Below are 14,974 nucleotides of genomic sequence, written 5' to 3' on the forward strand. Positions count from 1 at the left end.
AGACACTTAAGCGCTGGGTAAACTGAAAAAGTTGGGTTACCTTTGGTGTAAAGAGCATAGGTGTTGTAAATGCAGAAACTTGGGTTCAGTTCTGTCTTTATCAGTGACTGATTTTGTATATTTTGGGAAGTTACTTAATGTCTATTTCTTTTTCTGTGAAGGTAATAATTATGAGGATCACAAATAGTAAACGTAAAAATCCTATGCCTAGTCCATGGAAGGTGTTGAGTTGATAATAGCTAATACTCAGAGGTTTTGAATTCTAGTCAGTCTGAATTTCTCAGTTATAGAATCGAGTGTAAACGTCAGCCTTCTTGTGAACCTGTGAATTAAAAAGTCACCCAAGAAATAGACTTAACTGTATATGGCAAGTCTTTGCTAATTTTAATAAAGGTCTAGACTCATCACTGATTTTAAGCCATTCTCAACTTTGTAAAGAACATTCTGGCTCTTGTTGTTACAGATTTTTTTTGCTATAAACTTAGTCCCACTAAAAAAAATAAGGAAGTTGATACTATTTCTTTTTGTTTTGTTTTTTTTTTAAGTCTCAATGTAATATATTCTCTGTCAATGCTGAAAGTCAGGCAGTTCTAACATTATAGTAATGAAAGTAAGTTTATTTGACATTTAGCTGTGGATTTTTTGCTTTTTATTCAGCAAATATGTACTTGGGTGCCTACTATAAGACATACTGTAAAGCATAAACAAGTCTTCTGCTCTTGTTTTCTGGACTTTACAAGCCAGTGTCGTGCAGATTATCTACAGTATGTAGAAACAGCACTTTACTCATATGCTTGGTGTTTGCTGCCTTTTCCAAAGTCATTTGGAAAATAGTCCTTGATTTACAAATGTAATATAATAATCCCTCTTTTTACCCAGAACTTACCTGTTTGTAAAGTGGATGTGAAGATGATGTTCTGTTTTTTTTCCAAGGGATTCTCTGGAACATGCATATTGAATATGACATTTGTGTAGCATGCAGTGGTGTTTGCAGATTAGATCTCACAAACATATGTGAACATTTTGTAGGTATCTGAGGTGAGAGTAATAGTATTTCACAGACAGCACATTTTGAGTTTAAGAGTGTATCCATAGCATTTAAATAAAACTTTCTGCAATTGGAATGAAAACCGAAATGAAGTTTTATTTTTTTTTCTTCCAAGAATTCTTCTGTTCCTTCAGCTCTTCCTGAACCGATGACTGCTAGTGAAGCAGCTTCTAGGAAAAGCCAAATAAAAGCCAGGTAGGCAAAGCTGTGCTGAGATTTTAAAAGGCATTTTTAAAAAAGGGTATAGTTCAAGTGTCATTGATTAAATATCATTTTCACTAAAAAAAAAAAATGTGTGTTCCTTACTGCATGGGATGAGGAGCTTAGATAACAAGCACAAAAAAAGCTTTCTTACATTAGGGATGGAGTTTGACCTCAGTATCACTTCAATTCCTCCCCCTTAGCAATTAAGAAGTGGTTACGCAGCTAGTGATGTTACATTGGATCATTTTGGGGGGTGTCATTATGTCATCACATGGGAACTCTGATTCATAAAATTTTATGTTTGTTGCTGGTATGATTTGTTTTTAATTTAAGGAAAGAAAAAATAATTTACAGGGAGCTGTTTTAGAATATTCTAAATTCATAATCAATTTTATATATTCTAAAACATTTAAAATATGTATTACTATGCAGAATTTATAATGAATGGCTGTAGTTCTTGAAAGACTGATAAAGAAGTTTTAAATTATTATTCACTAATAGTTAAATAATTATTTATTATTTAAATTATTAGTTATTCACTGTACTGATAAGTTTGACATGTATTATGTAGGTGAAGATGTATGTCTGATCAGTGATTGAATTAATGATTGATTTTTTTCATGCTTTTTTGAGTTTAAAAGTTAATAAACAGGATTGCATTTTAGGATATCAGACAGGTATAATATTGCAGTTGGTGGGGACATTTGTTGGTCACAACTCTTTTTAGGTATTGTATTTATTTATGCAAAGATTTTATTTGACTGAAAAGCATAAAATATATTTATTATGTGCCTGTTGTTATATGCAAGAGATAGATACTGTAAACCACAAAGAAAAAAGGAGCAGTGTTTATTCTCAGGGAGCTCACATTCTGATGAAGACAGACAAGAAAACAGTTACAATTTTTTAGATACGAGGCAACCCAGAGTGGAGGAAGGGAAAGCTGGGAGCAAACCGAAGGACAGAAAGAATTCTTTTCCCTGGGGCTGCGAGGTTGCTGAACTTTTCCTTGAAGGATGAATAGTCAGTCACCTGGAGTGAAGGGGAGTGAAACTGTAATAGGCAGGCACTTCAGGCAAGAAGAATGGCCTTTGTGAAACTGCAAGGCTGGGGTGTGAGGGGACATGTATGAGAGTGGTGGGAAATGGTAGATAGATGCCAGTCATGAGCAACTTTGTTTATAAGTTATGCTGAGAAATTTGGACTTTGGCCTTGAAGCCAGTGAATTTTCAACCTGCAGTCAGCTCTACGATTTGTGACTGTGTTGTGAGATGTTTTATAAAAATAAATAAATAATAAAAATAATTTATTTAAAAATTGTTAAGGTATCATTTGTGAATGACTTCATTTAAAAATATGCCATCACTCTAAAAATACCTTCATTTACTTGAATTGTAAAATATTCTCTTGAGTAAGAGATGAAAGAGTAAAGTTACATCTAACTTGCCAGAATCCATTATGACTGACTGGCATCTGCTGTTAGAGTTGAGTGGCAATTATGAATTATTGTAGGACTTGTCAGTTCAGTTTTATTATTATTTGTGATTTTTTAAATAATTATTTTGTCAATGATTAAATCTGTAAGAATGCAGATATAGATTTTTAAAAAAGCATGAGTAAACTGAACAGGAATGATGCTTGAATATCTTTTCACCATGACACAAGTCATAGCTATACAGTTATAAGCTAATGAAACAGTTAATGCAGCTAAAATTCACAGTGCTGTTCATATTATGTTAAATCTGTACCTTACGTTAAAAATTAGGTTCATTGGTGTTTATTGGTCAGTAATATAAATTTACTCTTTATTGATATAATCAGTAAAGAACTTGAAAAAGTTTAAATGTATATAAAACTTTTTAAGTTAGTCTTTTTCATATCAAAGGCTTATAAATGGGGGAGGGGTGATCAGAGAAATCTTTATCATTATTTACATGGTTTAGAGCTTTGGTGAATACTGTCCATCTGCCCTGCCTTCACTGTTTGGCATGTTTTGCTTTACTTCTTAAAAGCCCCTTTCTACTTCCCCGAAAACTGCACCTACCCGTGAGACTGTTAAACATGTGAGACTTATGTGACTTGTATCTGAAAATGGAAAAGTTGGGAATCCCTGTCCTGGCAGATGGAAACACTGAAGTACTTTAAGAGGAGAGAGTATGTGCTTTAGGAAGATTGCTCAGGTGATAGGGAGGAGAAGGAGAAGAAAGGAAGCAGAGAAAACAGCTTTGCCTCTTGTAGCAGTGCAGATGAGGCTGCTCAGTAGCGTTGACACTAGTGATTACTCGGTCTTTCCTTTTAGTCACGTTTGTGTGTTCTTATTGCCTAATCTGCCCAGCATTCTCTTCCCATTGCTTCACAGAATGCTTCATTTCGTTTTCACTGTCTAATGAAAGCATTTTTATTTTTTATTCTCCAGTACCTACCTGAAGCCTTTCTAGCCAAATTAGGTAAAGGGTTGAATTACTCCTCTCTGGAACTCTTGACAGTACTAGCTTGAAACTAAGTATTTTTACTGTCTTATATTTTACTGAATTTTCATATGTGTCACATCTTCCTAGGTATACTGTAAATTCTTTGAAGACAGGGTATTGTGCCATGTTTGCTGGATAGCAGTAATCATATAACAGATATTGGTATGTGGGTAAAATTAGGTAGCAGTGGACTAAAATCTGCAGAAATTTTAATTTGCTTTTTAGAGGTTTGCTATCCTTACGTGTGTTGCGAATCTCTATAGAGCGATTTGTAACAGGAATAAGGCAGGGAGGGTTAGGTCGGGTCTGCACTATCCACTTAATAAAGAATGGATAGACAGAAAGATAATGTAGAATATACACTCTCTGGATTACTTGAACAGCATTGGTTTTAGTGCCATATCTGTAATTCAGTAAATACTTAATATCCGTAACTCAGTAAGTACTTGATTATAATGAAAATGAGATATAATTGGTTGTATGTATACATGATAACTTTATTGGCTTTTAGTTCAGTTTTCCTATAACTTGTCCCACAACCCATCCCATATAAAACATAAATGTTATTTTTAGAAAACAGCATACATATAATGTATTTCTACTATTTTCTACAATCTTTTGATTCAAGTTCCTTCTTTTTAGAAAGATTGTTGAGATGGCTCCCTCTTGTGGCACATACAGATATAAGAAAGAACTGTAGACGAACAGTAACTGTACATAGGACTTTTTCCAAAAACATGCAGTAGATATATATTTGATAAATCATGTATGCAAACTTTTTAAGTACCAAGTCATTTGAAAATGTGCTAAGGGAACTTGATGAAAAGATTTTATGGCAATCCTGTTGAAAAGTAAATAAATTATCCTATTAAAAAGTACTTGAAGTTTTGTACTGAATTTGTAGAAAAAAATAAGTCTATAAATATATAAGTTAAAGATTTTCCTGGCTTTTTTTTTTTTTTTTTTTGGACAAAGAAAATGTCTGTGTCTTTTAGTGTCTCTTGCTTTCAAAACTATGCTTACCACTTTGACCACCCATGTCTGTGGCGTAAACTAAGTCCTATTGGGAAGTTTTATATGATTTCCATTCATTGTTGTAAGTAAAGCATAGTTGAAGAGTCAAGGAGTTGAATGTGAGCGGGTGGCTCCACCTGCTGAAAGTTTGGGCTCCTTCTGTTTTACATGCCCTAGAGCACCATCTTTTCTTTCTTGGACCTAGAGTCTAAGGTAAGAGAGGCTGTTGTTTTGTGTTTCTTGTTTTTATTTTTCTGACTGGTTCACAGAGTTGGCTCTTGATTTGGCCCAGAACCTTATAAAAAGGTTTATGTTTGTTTCCTTTACTTCATTTCCTTAAGAGCAATCCTATATTCTTTTCCTACCAGCTTCAGTGGCAGACTGTGAATGGTAGCATACTGAGTTAAGGAAAATGGTTAGGTTTATTTTATTTACTTTCCTATCTTTATTAAACATTTGATACTTGGGAATGAGGCAAGAAGAAGCTAAGAGGACTAAAATGATCAATAGTAATAATTAAAATGCATCTATTGAAATAGATGCTGTATAGGACAAATACTAAATCAGAAATAATGCCAGTATTGAGAATGAAATATGTATTTTTATTTTGTAGAATAACAGACACCATTGGACCAACAGAAACCTCAATTGCACCAAGACAAAGACCAAAGGCCAACTCTACTACTGCCACTCCCAGTGTGCTGACCATTCAGAGTTCAGCAACACCTGTTAAAGTCCCTGCTCCTGCTGAATTCGGTAACCACAGACCAAAAGGTAGTAACAGCCCTGCCAACCTTGTCACCTTTGTAGTTAGCTTAAATCTTATGGCTTGATATCCTAAGAATATAAATTACTGGCACGCTTACTGTTGGGAAGCAGATAACTTAATGCTTTAAGAAACTTTCTACTGATGTCTCATAAATCCAACTAATTTTTCCTGAAGTTGTAGGCAAAAGTAGTAACATACTGGTAATATAGAAATATGGTATAAAATGCTTTCAATTTACTTATCCATAGAGTCATCAGCTAGTAGGGTTTGAGGTTGATAATTAAGTTCAAGAGTATAGAAAATTCTGTATTGTATTGGAAAGGAGGAAGTTGAAACTTTAGCCTTAAAAAGCTATAGGTCTTTCCACTGCATCTATAGCTTTGGCAGAGGCGTCTAGCTTAGGTCATGTGGACATTACAACACAGAAATCTGTCTTCTCACCTGCTTTTGAGAAGGTTTGCTTTACAATCTAAAGCATCTTCAAAGCATTATGGTGCAGTGTAGTACCTAAAAAAATTTTTTTCCCCCAAGAAAATATCCCTAATACTAGATAGTAAACTTGTTCTGTCAAGGGTCTGGGGATATAACTTGAAGGCCTATCTTAAGAAAACCCTGTTTTGCATTTTATTTCATGATGTAGCCATTTTTATTTAAAGTTAAAATGTTTTTATTTAAGATGTTTTCAATTGGTACGCTCTAATGGTTAAGAGCCTACGTTTGAGTCTTATGAAACTGACTTTGGTAGAATTACTGTGAGGATTAAATAACTGCTTAATATAATCCCCGGTCCTTAAGATATGTTAAATATTAGCTACTACTATTACTGTTATGTGTATACTCAGGGAAGATAATGTGTATGTTACCTGACACATTGCTGCATACTTCTGTCATGAGCAGGCATGCCAGATGGAGGATTGTTCCATGGAAAAGGGAAAGTAGGGAAAGTTGAAGCCTTTTGTGTCCATTTCTTAGCCTCACTGCTCTCTTCTGTAAAATGAGAATAACATCTGATCTTCCTGTTACAAGGAATAAATGACAAGGTGTGTGCTGTCTGGGAAGATTCTGTTTCATAGCATTCAGTGTTATTTTTTTCTTACCATTTTGGGTTCAAGATCCTACTAGTCTTCTCTATCATGTGTCAATGCCGTCCACCCAAAGACCACTAAGAACACACTTGTATTTGAATAAATTGGGTGTATTACTCACACATCATGGGGATCTGTCATGGTGTCTTAGTAAGATGGAGTTTGGAAAGATTTACTGAAGGATTTGGGCTTGTTTTAGCTAATACTGGAGGAAGCTTGAAGGAAGTGGGGCTTTGCTCTGCATTGAATGCTCTCAGGAAGCTGGGGGTATGATGTTATTAGGTACCTTAATAAATCTTAACTTTTCTAGAAGGAGGGGAGCTAAAGCTTCAGCTGGTATAGAAGCAGCAGTCAGCTCTATTCGCCAGGACAGGGAGAAGTTTGGTAATTTTTGTGGTTGTTTCTGATTTTGTCAGTATTTGGTCTCCTTGTCCTGATCCACCATGGTCACAGGAAGCCTTGTCTGACGTTGGTGTTCTGTGAAATTGTTGTTTGTTAGAACACCACGTCTAGCTGTGAGGTTGGGCCTGTTCCCGCAGCACGGACAGCATTCCTTTTTGTCCTGCTTCCAGCTTAAGTTGGAAAAGTAATACTCCTTTCCAACCCCCCCGCCCCATATGTGTGTCTTTTAACTTTTCTCCCCCATTAAATACTATACAGGAAGTAATATTTGAATATATTCTTTTAATATACTGAGCACAGTAGTGGGGAAAAATGTAAAAGTCTTCATTATTTTTTTCTGCAGAGTAAACTAGTAGGGGGTTAGTATGCATTCTCAGGGTCCTTTTTTATGTTCTTGCATGCTTGTATATAGATAGAAATAATTCATGTTGTATTTCGTGTAAATAGATTCTTACCATACCTAATTCTCTGCAACTTGATTTTTTTTTATTTAACTCCTACATTTAGGAGAGCCTTGCACATCAGTGCATATAAATCTACCATGTAGATTTTAGTAGGTAGATTATGTTCCATAGTGTTAATGTATCATAGCTTATTTAACCATTTAGGTTATTTCCAGTATTTGTTGTTATTAAAACTATTGTGGTGAACATCCTTATAATAGACTCTTTTGATTTCCATGTTATAGTATTTTTCTGAGGAAAATACTAAAAGGTATACTCATTTAAAATTTGTCAGATACAGCCACATTGCCATCCAAAAAGACTTCAAAAATTCACACTCTCAACAACAGTGTGGGTGTCCTTTGATTCCTGTCCTTGCCAACACTTGATAGTATTTTTTTTAATATTCAAAAATTTTATAAAATTTATAGGTGAAATATCTTTGTTTTTATTGTAATATTCCTAATTAATACTACTATTTCATGTTTATGTTTTCTTCTGGAATTATCTTTTGCAATTTTCTGTAGACTGTTCTGCTTATATTTATTTTCTTATCGCCCTGAAGACTTGATTTTTCTGTATTCTGAGTATTAGTTCTTTGCCAAATAGATTGTAAATAATTTTCTTACAGTTTGTCTTTAATTTTACCAGTGATTCCACTTAACTTCTCTGAGGCTTAGTTTTATCATTTGCAAAATGGGCAATAATAGTATTACAATTTAATGATATAGTTGAAAGCATTGTTTCCATGTAGGATTGTAGTGATGTTGTTTATGATTTCTCTGGTGTTCTGTGGCCTTGGCTTAAGAACCAGGGAACTTCCATTAACTTGATGTGACTAACATGAAGTCACAGTTTGTGAGGTGAATGGTGAGCCTCATGAGTTATTGTATGATGATTGCTCATGTGATTGGGCTTCAATCCCAGCCCTAATGTTCTTCGGTTAGACATCAAGGCCCTAAAAGATGGATATAGCTGAGGAGCCTCACTTTTCAATACTCTAGTAAGTGGGAAGAAATACACTTAAAAGGCTAATGGTGGTTATGTCTGTGTGGTACAATTATGGTTTTAATTTTCTTCTGTATATTTTAATATTTCAAGAATAAATACAGTGAACATGCATTTACTTGGAAGAATTAGAAGGTTATAAAACTATTTTCATAGAGGTGTTGTATTTAAGGCCTAGGGAAGTTTGAAGATATTGGTGAAAAAGAATCCTCCTCTCCTTCCTTGCACTCTTCCTCTTTTCCTCACTAAGGAGTATATAGCTGCATTTGAGTTTATGGTAACTCATTGGAAGAGACTGTAGAAATTATATAGTATATAACATTTCTTCTTTTTGATGTTGTGTGTGTCTCTTTCTCATAATTTCAAAAGTTTATTCATAGGATTTGCCTTGGGTTAAATTTATGAAGCTTATAAATAAATATCCATTTAGGAGGCAGTGTTAATAGATTCACTACACTAGCATTTATTGAGCTTCTCTTATAAAAAGGATTCTTTAAGGCATTAACAGATCAATATGTCATTATCCCAACCACCAGGGACCCTAGTTAGGAAATAGCCATGAAAACAATATGTGAAGGCTGAATGAAATGTTATAAGCTCAGTGGAGCTGTTAGATAAAGGAACAAGGAAGAGAGATTTGAGCTAAACTTTAAAGGATAAGAAGAATTGCAGTGGGTGGCAAGTGGCATTGTAGACTGAGAGAATCATACTGGCAAAGACACAGACACATGCCAGTGTATGTGATAGTTGAGAAGCAAGAAAGAAGGATGTGGCTGGTGTGTTGAAAGGGAGGAATATGAAAGAAGAAGTGTTTCTAAGATGTTGGCTTGGGCAGAGTTGTGGCGGACAAAATTAACTTTCATGGGTATTTAAAATTACAGTAAATAAATTGTTTAGACTACATGCATATGGAAGTTCCTGTGATATAAAATAAGGATATAAAGCCTTGGTTAATGTTACTGAAATGAGCATTTGGAAATCCAGCCATTTTGTTGAAATCTTGAGTATATTAACATATGTTTCCCATGGAAACCACTTTTTAGGAGCACTGAGACCTGGAAATGGCCCTGAGGTTGTACTGGGTCAGGGTCCCCCTCAGCAACCTCCACAGCAGCATAGAGTACTTCAGCAGCTACAACAGGGAGATTGGAGATTGCAGCAACTTCATTTACAGCATCGCCATCCTCACCAGCAGCAGCAGCAGCAGCAGCAGCAGCAGCAGCAGCAGCAGCAGCTACTTCAGGATGCCTATATGCAGCAGGTAATGCATTGGTTACTGTGGATACAGGAGTAGTGTTGTGAAATTCATGTGGTTGTTGAGTATCAGGGGGTCCCCTTTCACACAATGGGCACCTTCAATTCCAGGTCCAAATAAACACTTTGCCAGATTTCCTGATTATTGAAGAATATGTATTTTAGTTGCATTCTGTGAGATTCTTGAGAATATTCTGTTGAGGGGCTCCTGCATGACTCAGTCGGTTAAACATCAACTCTTGGTTTCAGCTCAGGTCATGATCTCATGGTTCATGAGTTTAAGCCCTGCGTCAGTCTCTGCACTGACAGCACGGAGCCTCTTTGGGATTCTCTCTCTCCCTGTCTCTGCCCTTCCTCTGCATGTTCTCCCTCTCTCTCTCTCTATCTCTCTCTCTCTCTCTCAAAATAAATAAACTTAAGAAAATAACATTTAAAAAAGAATATTCTGTTGAAATAGATTGAAATCATGGCTTTATGAAGCTAAAAATATTCAGTCATTGGACGTTATGAATAAACATGGCAATTTATGATGAATGTTATCTTTTTCAGATTATATTTTGAGTTGAGAAACAGAATTATAATGTTATTTTTGGAAGGTTGTTATTTAGGCTTTCAGAAGTAACCTTATCTTGGGATTTTTGTTCTTTTTGCCTTTTTTTTTGTACCAGGGTTGGCACGCGCACGTGTGTGTGTGTGTGTGTGTGTGTGTGTGTGTGTGTGTGTGTGTAGTGGCATTTAGAGTTGGAAGGGACATAGAAAAAAAATGACTTTCAGTTCTTTTCTGCTCTTTTTGTCATTAGAACCTGTGAATTTCTAGTTTCACTAAACTATTTTAAATTTATTGACTTTTCACAATCATCCTTCCATCTTTTCCGAAATGTTTTTGAGCCTATTAAATGCATGGCACTTCTCATGGATGTCTCCCTCCTCTGGTCTTGACTGATAGACCCAGAGCGGAACATAGTTAAGTAGATGGTGCCATTGGATTGCCAGAAGTTATCATCGAAGGGGAGATGGAGGAGATTATGATGAGTCCTGGACATAAACTAGAGTTTTCATCAATGAATAAATGTGTTTAGGTTTAATTTTCTTCCAAACATCCTTAAACTCTGCTGGGAAAAGTTTTAATTGAATCTGTTATGTTGTGTTGATAGTTTTGAAACCAATTCCAATAAGCATATGTAAGTTATAGTCCTTTACTGACTATAGCTATTTTACTTTGGTATTTGGACCACTAGTACCCAAATCATAGTTATGATGTTAAGATCAGTACTAAAAAAAAAATAGAGACTAGGGGGTACAGAAAAGGCATGAGTACTATTGATGAGTTTCTTTGTTTGTTTGTTTTTTTCATTGTAGTATCAACATGCAATGCAGCAGCAACAGATCCTTCAACAACAGTTTTTAATGCATTCAGCGTATCAGCCACAACCTTCTGCATCTCAGTACCCTACAATGGTAAATGTTATATAATTTGTAGAGATTTCTCTCTGAGAATACATTTCAGTGTTGGAATTCACAGTATGAATAGTTTGGAATTTAATTCTTCAAAGTCAACTCAAGTTGGTTAATGAACAACACATTTTTTTTAAGTTTATTGGAGGAGACGAGGAGCATAGAGAGAAGGAAACAAAGAATCTCAAGCAGACTCTCCCGACACAGGGCTTGATCTCATGAATAGCGAAATCATGACCTGAGCTGAAATCAGGAGCCATCTAAGTGTTCCAACACAGTTTTAACAAAGCCAGTCCTGTGTTCCAAAGCAGTTTTACATTGGTTTGGACTGTAGCACCTGAAATTTGGCACATTGTAACTGACTGATGGTATTTTTCCCTTATCTCATAGTATAAAGGAAATGATCTGCCTCCCATGAGATTTTGTCATATGTCTCTGATTTGGCACATATCTGTTGAATGAAAAAAAGAAACCAAAAAGAAAATTGCATTTACTTCAGTGTACAGTGTGGCCTTTTTTTTTTTTTTTTTTAATAGCAATCTCTGTACTAGTGACTATAAGCTACTCCATTTTCATTTTCTTAAACTCTTCTAAGGAGGAATTTGAATCCTGCCAACGGAGACAGGCTTCACAACTGTTTTTTTTTGTTTGTTTTTTTTTGTTTTTAATTGAGGTGTAATTGACATAGTATCATATTAGTTTCAGAGGTAAAATGTAATGACTTGATAGTTGTATATTTTGCGAAATAATCACCATAGTACATGCAGTTAAACAGCTTCTTAAATAGACTTATTTTATCTTGCTGTGGTATTCTGGTAGCAAGCTGCTCCTTCATATATCAATTGTTTTTCAGGCTTTAGATTTTGTTGCCAGTGTGAAGAGGAAGGAGCAGAGTAACTAGGAATGATGCTGACTGTGCTCTAGTGACCTGGTGCAAGCGCTGTTTGTATAACAGGCACTTCTTGTTTCAGGTGCAGCAGTACCAGCAGGCTTTCCTACAGCAGCAGATGCTGGCTCAGCAGCAGCAGCCTCAACAGCAGGCATCTCCAGAGTATCTTACCTCCCCTCAAGAGTTCTCGCCAGCCTTGGTTTCCTACACTTCATCGCTTCCCGCTCAGGTTGGAACCATAGCAGACCCCTCTTACAGTGCCACCAGGCAAGTGTTTTCCGGTGAATGCAACAGAAATTATTGTGGAAGTGAGTGTACCTGTGGAGTGGAGTCACTCTGTAGCTCCTGAATTACCCGAGAGTCCCTCTCTCTGCAAAAGCCCCCTTTTCCTCTTACAAGTTCTCTCTTCCTGTCCCTGTCCCCTTCCTTGCATTTCCGTCAGCTGAGTCTGCTAACTGCTGTTTGCAGATAAGGCTTTAGCAACATCCAGCATTGTTTAAGGCTAAGGAAATTAGCGGCTTATATGTTAAGACATTCGTTGTAATGTAAATAGAAACAAAACCCTAACAAACAGCTTTAATATTTAAAAAAAGTAATTCTTGTAGACAAGTTAATTTAGCTTTTTCTACTTATATATTATCAGTTTGAATTAATTTGATAATATTTACTCACAAGTTGTCTAATTTGTTTTAATTTAAAGAGATAACAAAAAATAGTAACATGTCATTTGGTTCTTTCTTAACATAAGATACTGTAAGGTTATTGTTACCATAGCCTCACATATTTTCGTATTCAGATACATTGGTTAGTAGAGGTATTTTTCCAGGATAATTTGTATTGAAAACATTACAGTAAACTAAGGAACTGTGGTATAAATCTTTTCAAATTCAGATTTGAATTGGGGAGTGCTTCAGGATTTTGTAGTGAAAAATCTCTTGACCATTATAAATACTTCCTTGTATTTTTGGATATGTACGAGGAAGTTGTTGCTAGAACTTTGGTTACTGGAACACTGAAGAAGTTCTCATGCAACACTATTTCAGGATAAGATCATTAGATGGGCAAAGGTATCTGTAAGCTTTGACTAGGATTTTGGCATGATAAACATCAGTAGCATATTTGTTCACTGAGCATGTCAAGAGAGGAATAAAATATACAGTTTGCTGTAGTATATCTCCCAACCTCTGTGTGTGTGTGTGCGCGCGTGCACGTGTGTGAGAGAGAGAGAGACGGAGAGAGAGAGAGAGAGAGAGAACAAATGGATTTATTGAAGTGTTTTTCTAAATTAAAAATTGAGGTACATGAATTAGGACAAGTATGTCTAAGTGCAGAGCAGGGCATAGATCAGACTCTGGGTTAAAGATGCAGATTGGTATTTGCCAAACCATTTGTTATTTGCCTAATCTGGTTATAGTTTTTTGATTTAACCACATATCACTTTTGTCTCTAATAAATTAATAGCATTATTGCAAATAATAACATTAAAACAGATAATAAACATTTTAAACACCTTAAAACAACTGAAGTCTATGACACATAAGTAGTAATCTATTAAATTTACAAAAAAGATATACCTAAAAAATAAGTCCCCTAGGGATAAGAATGGAATAGTTTTATTCTTTATTAAAAATAGGATATTCTCCTCAGTATTGTTTAGTTTAAGATATTGATGAGATTTATATTAATTTTTTTACTTTTGATGTTAATTAGCTTAAAAATGTCAGTTATATCCTGTGTGTGTGAGTGTATATATATATATATTTACAGCATATATATTTATGTATACTTTGTATTCTAAAGGATTACCAACCTTTGGAAACAAGGTTGTATCACTGATGAGAATAGAATTCTGCATTGAAAATCTGTAGGAGAAAGTTTTTGTTAGTGTTCTATTGCATGTGTGCTATCTAAACTTCCGATTAGTTATAAAGGAGGATGAGGATCTAAAGATATGAGGCATAAGTAAGCATGCAGGGGACTGATACCTATAACTTGTGTAAATCACATAGCATTGCTTGCTTAAAGCTTATCTCCAGTGACACTGTTTTTAGAATCACAGATGTGATGTGTTAGGAAAATGTGTTTTTTTTCCTAATTTCTGTGTAACTTTAGAAAAAAATTCGTTTATCATCAAAATCCTCTGCATACTCCATTTTGGGAAATACTGAGTGGGATATCTGTGAAAGTGTTTAAGACTTGTTTTAACTCCACTCCTGTTAAATTATGTGTTGAGGGAGATGGGAGGTTGGAGCAGGAAAGGGTAATGGTTAGATAGGTAGAAACAGTTACATGCTTGACAGATGTGAACACTTGTTTCCCAGAGGAACACTCCAGTTGCACTTGGGGCCTTAATGTTACTTCATTAATATTTCTGTTTAATATCAGTCTTTACCAAAGATTAAATGGTGAGTATAATATCTTAACAATTTAAAACGTCATCTGTACATAAATATTCTTGCTTATAACTAGGTCAGTGGAAGGTGAGAATTAGGTTAAGTGTTTGGCTCTAAGTGTGTAAGAGACATTTAAATAGAAGAAAGAAACCAAATAGTTCCTTAGACAAAGGGAAAAGGTCAGTATCTTGGTTAGCATGATTATTTCCTTTTACCACTTAATCTTCTGCTAAAATTTCTACTCTTCCATTGTGTTGATATATCTTTAGTATGACTATTGGAGAGTATTACCATGTTGTATTCAAATAATAGTGAAATAAACATCAACACATACATTGTTTTACTTTTTATGATAAATTGCCCTGTTCGATTAGTTATTTGTTGCTGCATAATAAATTACCCCCAAATTAAGTGTTTTAAAACAATGTTAAACATTTGTATGATCTCATATACTTTCTTTAGATCAGGAATTTGGAGTGGTTTAGCCCTATGTTTATGTGCAGGGAAGGGCCTCTCAAAACAGTTGTTTGCCTGGAGCT

The 14,974-nt window shown here is 35.2% G+C and overlaps 1 protein-coding gene across 4 annotated transcripts in view; it reads left to right on the top strand.

Moving 5' to 3' along the window:
- Positions 1-14,974, top strand: part of BMP2K (BMP2 inducible kinase) — a 121,503-nt gene that overhangs the window by 77,166 nt on the left and 29,363 nt on the right. For all 4 annotated transcript variants that reach the window (XM_039220681.1, XM_039220683.1, XM_039220684.1 and 1 more), the window contains 5 exons: positions 1,164-1,243; positions 5,351-5,511; positions 9,488-9,705; positions 11,058-11,156; positions 12,125-12,309. In XM_039220681.1, the coding sequence (XP_039076612.1) occupies positions 1,164-1,243; positions 5,351-5,511; positions 9,488-9,705; positions 11,058-11,156; positions 12,125-12,309 (743 nt within the window). The remainder of the gene's footprint in view (positions 1-1,163; positions 1,244-5,350; positions 5,512-9,487; positions 9,706-11,057; positions 11,157-12,124; positions 12,310-14,974) is intronic.

Source organism: Hyaena hyaena, unplaced genomic scaffold (genome assembly GCF_003009895.1).
Source record: "Hyaena hyaena isolate Hyena2069 unplaced genomic scaffold, ASM300989v1 scaffold_902, whole genome shotgun sequence".
Lineage (NCBI taxonomy): Eukaryota > Metazoa > Chordata > Mammalia > Carnivora > Hyaenidae > Hyaena > Hyaena hyaena.